Source organism: Brassica oleracea, chromosome C8 (assembly GCF_000695525.1).
Source record: "Brassica oleracea var. oleracea cultivar TO1000 chromosome C8, BOL, whole genome shotgun sequence".
Lineage (NCBI taxonomy): Eukaryota > Viridiplantae > Streptophyta > Magnoliopsida > Brassicales > Brassicaceae > Brassica > Brassica oleracea.
The window spans coordinates 39,611,917-39,618,577 of NC_027755.1; the positions used below are offsets into that span (position 1 = coordinate 39,611,917).

The following is a 6,661-nucleotide window of genomic DNA, read 5'->3' on the forward strand; positions in this document are numbered from 1 at the left end:
GCCCAGGGCCCTAACCGGTACAGGCACAGGCTGGCGCCGGGCCTAGGTGGTGGGCTGGCCGAAGGCTGGTCAACACCTGGTTAAACAAAAAAAAAAAAAAAAAAAAAAAAAGATATCAATCGAAACTACTGAAGGCTAAAACCTTTTTTGTTCTCCTTTTTCCATTGAACCCCCTTATTTTTTTAAAGTCCAAGTTCTTTTAATTATTATTATCGTATCATAAATATTTATTTGGTGCAAACACCTTCCGTGAAGGTGCACAGCTAGATACTCGATTTATTGCACTGTACTCTAGTTTACGCTAAGCTTGACAAAGATAAAGATAGGTGACAGATAGTCTGACCAAGTCTGACAGAGTCATAGGTGGGAAAGTTATTTATATTCATTTTTAATACTAGTAAGAGTCTGATATGCTGACTGTGTTATATAGACATCTCTATGTATTTGCTATAAATAGAAAGATAAGACAGAAACATCTAAGAGAGAAGAAGTTGACAACTTCTTTGTGAACGCATTGGTCTTCAAAGCAATGTGCTGAAAAGCAATGTGCTGAAAAGCTCATGACACTCGTTAAACCATAAGCTGTAGTGAAACTCATGCTACATTTTACCAAAAAAAACTCAAGCTACATCGTAGTTTATTTCATTTTCCTTATTCGAAATAAAATATATTGGTGTAAGCATATTCAAATTAAATAGTATTATTTAATCACTAGAAATTCACAACATATACTACCAACAGAAGATTCTGCATTATAAGATAATTTTCAATCCGAGGTCTTTCTATTTACAAAAAGAAAATTATAGAGAACCGAAGCAACAAAAAGCTCCTTAATTATTGAAGAACATGATTTAGTCTTATTTATTTATGGGTTTTAGAGTCGATTTGTTTGAATGCTATTGATAATATATAAATGTATCAGTCCTTAGGTTTGTGTTTTATGTCACGACGATCCACAAAACTGATCAGAAGACGTCTGTTTTCTCTTTATAGGTCTCAAGCCATTGTTGTTCTCTGTCGTCGTTTCATCTTTTGTACCACCTGATAAGTCTCTAGTCGAACCATTGTCACTCTTATTCATCTCCATCGTTGAAGAAGAACCCGTGAAGAAACCACCACCAGAAACACGTGGAATCGCCATCCCCACTGGTTGTTGCATCCCCTGCACCTGGAACTGTGGTCCGTGGTTAACCGAGGGACCGGCACGGCTCATATCAGGTAAGCCCATTGCATAAGGCATTCCCATACCCATTGCCATTGCTGCTGCAGCAGCCGGGTAATGGCCCATACCCGGTGGGAACATAACCGGTGGCATGTAGTAACCAGAAGCCATTGACATGATCTGAAGTTGAGATTATTAGTTAGTATGATATTTATTTTATTAATTTTAGTGTAGCAAGTGTTACCTGTACTTGAAGTTGAAGTGACTTGAGATATTCGATTGCTTCATCTAGCATTGAAGCTTTGTCCACCTTTTTATTACCATACAAAGCTTTCGAGTTAGTGAATATCTTGAAGAGCATTGCTCATCATTTCATATATACATAATCGAGTGACAAAGTATATATAAAAGGAGACCTTGTTGCAGTTTGGTATGAGTTCTTGAAGAGCACGCATCTTCTCGTTAATCCTATCACGCCGTCTCTGAAAATCAAGAACAGTGTGAGTTGAGAAATAGAACAATAAACCCTTTGAGTAGGCCTGCGGATTTTGTCTAAACCGAACCAAATTTTTTGGTTTTTTGGTTCAGTTATGTTTGAATTCGGTTTAGTTCGGTAAGGTTTTGAAGAATGATGCGGTTTTCGGTTTGGTTTGGTTTTCAATTTTCCAAAAAACCAAAAAATAACCAAAAATATCCTAAATTAACCAAACCAAACTAACCGAAATAACCAAATTTAACCAAAAATATCCGATTTTTGTAAGAAAAATTATATCAATTTCAAACCAAAAACCAAAAAATCATTTGGGAAATAAAATTTAAAACCAAGATTAACCGAAAATCGAACCAAATTTTCGGTTCATTTCGGTGGGACTGTGGATGAACTGAATAAACCGAAAATACCGAATAAACTGAAACCTCATGCCTACTTTGGAGAGAATTCACTCACTCACCCTTTCAGACAGATTATGTACTTCCGCCGACCTGCTTCTCTTTGAACCAGTGCCTGTTCTTGATGGAGCTGCTTCTTTTCTTCCATCTCCTGATTCTCCTTCAACATCCTGCTCAACAACATCCAAGAACAACAATCAAGCCACAAAGAGAATAAGCAAGATTTTCAAATGATAACGAGTTTAAACTTACTTCACTATGACAGTCAATATCTTGAACATCCGAATGCTTTCTTTTAACAGAAAGCGAAGGACTTTCAGATGGACCATCAAGACTATTACCAGACCCAACAGAAGAACACACAACAGCCTTCTCACTCTCCTGCTCTTTTCTACCGGAATCTTCTGAAACTAGGCAAGCCTTTTGGCTATCCTTAGCCATAGCAGAGGCAACAGAATCGTTGAGAACCTCTTTAGCTCCAAGAACTTTGGTCTGAAACACTTTAGGTGGGCTTTGAGGACTCTTCTCTTTAGATCTATCAGCGTTGTTATTAGTACTCTTCCCCAAAGTGGCAGGTCGCAAGAAGTGCGAAAAGTTGATCAAACCAGGCTTGTTGCTTGTGGTTACTAACGGTTCTCTAGCTCTATCAGTTCCATAGAGAGAATGTGATTGAAAGCCGTTATACTGAGAGGAAGAAGCAGCAGCAGGAGGAGGAGGAGCTGATTCATTGCCATTGTTTCTTCTCTGAAACAACGCCATGTCCTCCTCTTGTAAGAAGTCAGAGCAGTATCCATCTAAGGATTGATGATGATGATTCAGCCATGGGACAAAGTCATCGTCTTGACTCAAACCCATCATCAGAGAAGGTACTGGCATAGGGATCTCGTCCATCACCGTCGTCTTTGAGGCGTTTCCGATCTCTCTAGGCCTAGAAGAGGTTCCTTGATGTGGTGGAGGAATGTTCTTTGATCTGCTTTGAGTTGAAACCTGACCGTTCTCCCAAACAAGCTCAACAACTTCATCTACAGGTCTGTTATCAAACATTCAAAGTGATGAACTTTGAAACAGAGCAGTCACAAAGAGAGAAATGAACTCACGGAGAAGTGTTATTGTCTTGAGCAGCTTTGGAGAGCCTGAAAAGCTCAAACAGAGGCATGGTGCTGCTGCTTACAGACAGAAACAGAGTCTCTTTTTCACTTTGTAATGTCTGAAAAAAAAAAAGAAATAGAAAAAGAAAACGATGTCTCTGTCAATAATCAAATGTAAAAATAACAGAGAGATTGATTCATATTATTAAAATTAATGCCAATGATTAATTAGCCTATTAAACCAATTGTTTAATAATCAGAGTGAAGAACGATTCATTAATAAGCTCTGAAACAAATAAAAATCAAATCTTTCGCTCTGTTCCCTGAATCGAAACAGAGACCCGTAAAAACCCAGAAACAGAACAGTCTATAATTTGAAATCTATCGTAGACGCTGACCTGATAAAAAGGGTTGTAGCAATCGAAGAAAACGAAAGAGAAAGTTAGATCCTTGAAGCACTAAATGGAAAGTGTGAATGGACGAGAACAGAGGAGGAGAAGAAGGCGCCAGAGAGGGGGAGTAGTAGTAATCTGAAGAAAGTAGAGTACGCGGAGAGAGAGAGAGAAGAAGAAGAAGAAGAAGAAGAGAAGGAGACAAATTGACGAACAAGACGGAGAGAGAGAGAGAGGAGAGGAGAGGGGGGACCAGATCGTCGCACGCACTGTAACAGAGGATTTTAATTTGATTTTCACAGTCTCTGAGACACTTCTCTCTCGAACATTCAACTTTTAAGCACTAGTACTATTTAGTATTTACTCTTCTCTGTATTTTTCTTTTTTCTTTCTTTTCCAGCTATTTTTTCTCTTTATAGTATGTTATTGCCTTTTTTTTTTGTCAACATGTTATTGCCAATATATGAAAATTATATTCGGCAAAAAATATGAAAATGATATTTATATAAGTACTCTGGTGCAGGATTTGTTTTTTAGTAGACTGATTTATTTTCAAGTATTTAGAGTTTGCCTCGTTAGTATTGTTAGAATAAACAAAAGAAGTGAAACAATTATTATTTTTTATTTTATAAACTTGTCAATAAAATAGAGTTATATTTTTGGGAAATTGCTATAATTACTATTTAAAATTTTCATTGTTACTCTAGATTTGATAGGAGTAACATTTTTATCTTTCCTTCCACTTTATATTTTTGTCATTTTCATTTTAATATTTCTCCTTCTTACTCTCTAAATTAAGTTACCAGTCACAGCTTTAACATGAGGTGGTGTTTTGGCGAAAAAGATAAGAGATCATAGATGTTTATAATAAGAAAACTAAAGAGAAAGGGACCTAGAAAAGAGAGTTGGAAACATGGGTTATTACTGACTGAACCAAATTGCTTCTCACCGACCTCTCTGCACACACCTGTTGTCTCTGTTACATGGCATCGCTATAAGCATGAAAATAATACTATAGTAGAATATATTATCTTATCTTAAAAGTGACATGGGCCTGTGATTCTCACTAAAGTCTTGTGATGATGTGTTATCATAAAGGAACACTGCCAAAAAAGATCACACACCTAGTGGGATTTGAACAACCTTGTCTCTCTTTATCTATCTTGGTAATAATAAAAGATTTGACTCTAATCATTAATATTTTTTCTCAAATCTTCTTACTATACTAATCATCCTTAAGTTTGGGGACTCACTTGGCTAGTTATATTTATATACAATAACATGTACTTCTTTTGTCAAGTATGTTTGGTATCTAAACTAATGAAACCAATCATTTGCTTATTAATAACTCAGATTTTGTTTAATCATGGAATGTTTTATACATTTATTTTTCCAGACTATTCTTCTAGACATTTAATCTTAGAATCTATTTCCTTCCTTCCTATATCTTTTTTTTTTTGGGAATTACCTTCCAATATTATAACTGAATCATTAACCATATATCATGAATTTAAATATCTAAAACTTACAACAATGAAAAGATAGATATTCTGACCGGGCCTCGTGGTCTGGTGGTAAAGGAACCTCGGCTGAAGTGTCTGCCATCACGAGTTCGAGTTCCGACCACAGTAGATTTAACATGGTTTCCGTTTGGCCTCCAGGACCTTCCTCGCTAGTTCCGGTTGGACGCGGTAAGATCGGACTAAGGTCAGGATACCTAGATTATCAAAAAAAAAAAAAAAAAAAAAATGACAAAAAAATTGTTGTAAGTTGTGACCTAAAAATATAGCAAATACGTTACAATAGCTGGTTTCGCTACACTATGCAAGTGGCTCGTTGGATCTCATCTTGTTCAAGATTTCAATGATAAAGTTAGGAATCATTAAATTAGTATATTATCTCATTACTCGTGATTATGATTGTATACTTTCCCATTTAGTTTTCTTCTTCTCTGTATTTAAACATGATATGCACAAAAAAAAAAAAAAAAAAAAAAAAAGATAGATATCCACCAAATATGGGAGATCTACAATAATATAACTACGAAGCTTAACACTTCTCGGCTGTAGCCTGTAAATGAAGTGTATATTTTGAAAATTTAATATTTCACAATATAATCATAGGTGTAGAAAGAGTTTATCTAATTTCGTTAATCCAATTTCTTAAGGTTTTTGTATAAATCTGGCCATACTCACGATGCTCAGCGAATTTGAGAAACTGCCAATATGAATAGTTTTAGCTCCTTATTTGTATTTGCATGGACCATTAGTGTCACCACTGTAGTTTATCCCCATCTAACGTAAAGACAACGAATTCAACGAAATAATCTTAAAGACATTGAATTCAACGAAATAATTCGAATAAATAAATAAAAACCATATAAAACCATATAAAACCAAATAAAACCCATTCAAGGAGATATATATGTTAGGCCAATACTCAAAATAATGGCAACACCCTGTCCCCGCAAAATTCTCAATCCACCATGACCATGGAATATGCCAACAAGTTTTGATATGCTTACGATAAGCAAAATAAAGATACGCAAAAATCTTTTACCTCACTATCATAATCGCTTAGAAAATATAACCTCAGGACTCTGGAGTTGGCCCTTCTACAATGTATATGGCCAGCAGTCAGGTTATTAAGTTTTATTATATTACGTCAAAAACGTCGCTTTACGTCATCATAGAAGCAAATTTGTTGGAGGAGCTTTAGCCTTTAGGTGATGATCATAATCACGATCGACGATGGTGAGTGACTATGGGTGATGATAGATGACTCGAGACACGTGGTTAGTAGGGACAGAAGATAATCAAGATATGACACGTGTGATATGGCATATAACATGCTATGTTATGACACTAATGTTTAAATATATTTTGCGAAATGCTGACCAGAAACAATGTTTGACACAAATGTGTATAATGTTTAAATATCTTTTTCAAAATGCAATGAACTACTACACTTTGACACGCGAGTTTTGATGTCCCTACTTCCTTGGACTGTCCAAAAAACAAATCAATCCCAACTATAAACCATATCCAGTTAACTTTGTTTGTGAATTTAATATATGAGGTTGGATCAGAAGCAAAATCAAACTGACATTAGTATTCTTTACCTTCTACCGT

General features: G+C 35.7%; 1 protein-coding gene across 1 annotated transcript; it reads right to left on the reverse strand.

Moving 5' to 3' along the window:
- Positions 1-760: 760 nt before the first annotated feature.
- LOC106307202 (transcription factor PIF3-like) lies at positions 761-3,849 on the reverse strand. The gene is made up of 7 exons (XM_013744081.1): positions 3,537-3,849; positions 3,148-3,257; positions 2,303-3,080; positions 2,113-2,220; positions 1,579-1,644; positions 1,407-1,472; positions 761-1,342 (listed from the first exon to the last, which is right to left on the reverse strand). Exons 2-7 carry the CDS (start codon positions 3,204-3,206, stop codon positions 944-946), a joined length of 1,476 nt encoding a protein of 491 aa, XP_013599535.1. The 5' UTR covers positions 3,207-3,257; positions 3,537-3,849; the 3' UTR covers positions 761-943.
- Positions 3,850-6,661: the final 2,812 nt, after the last annotated feature.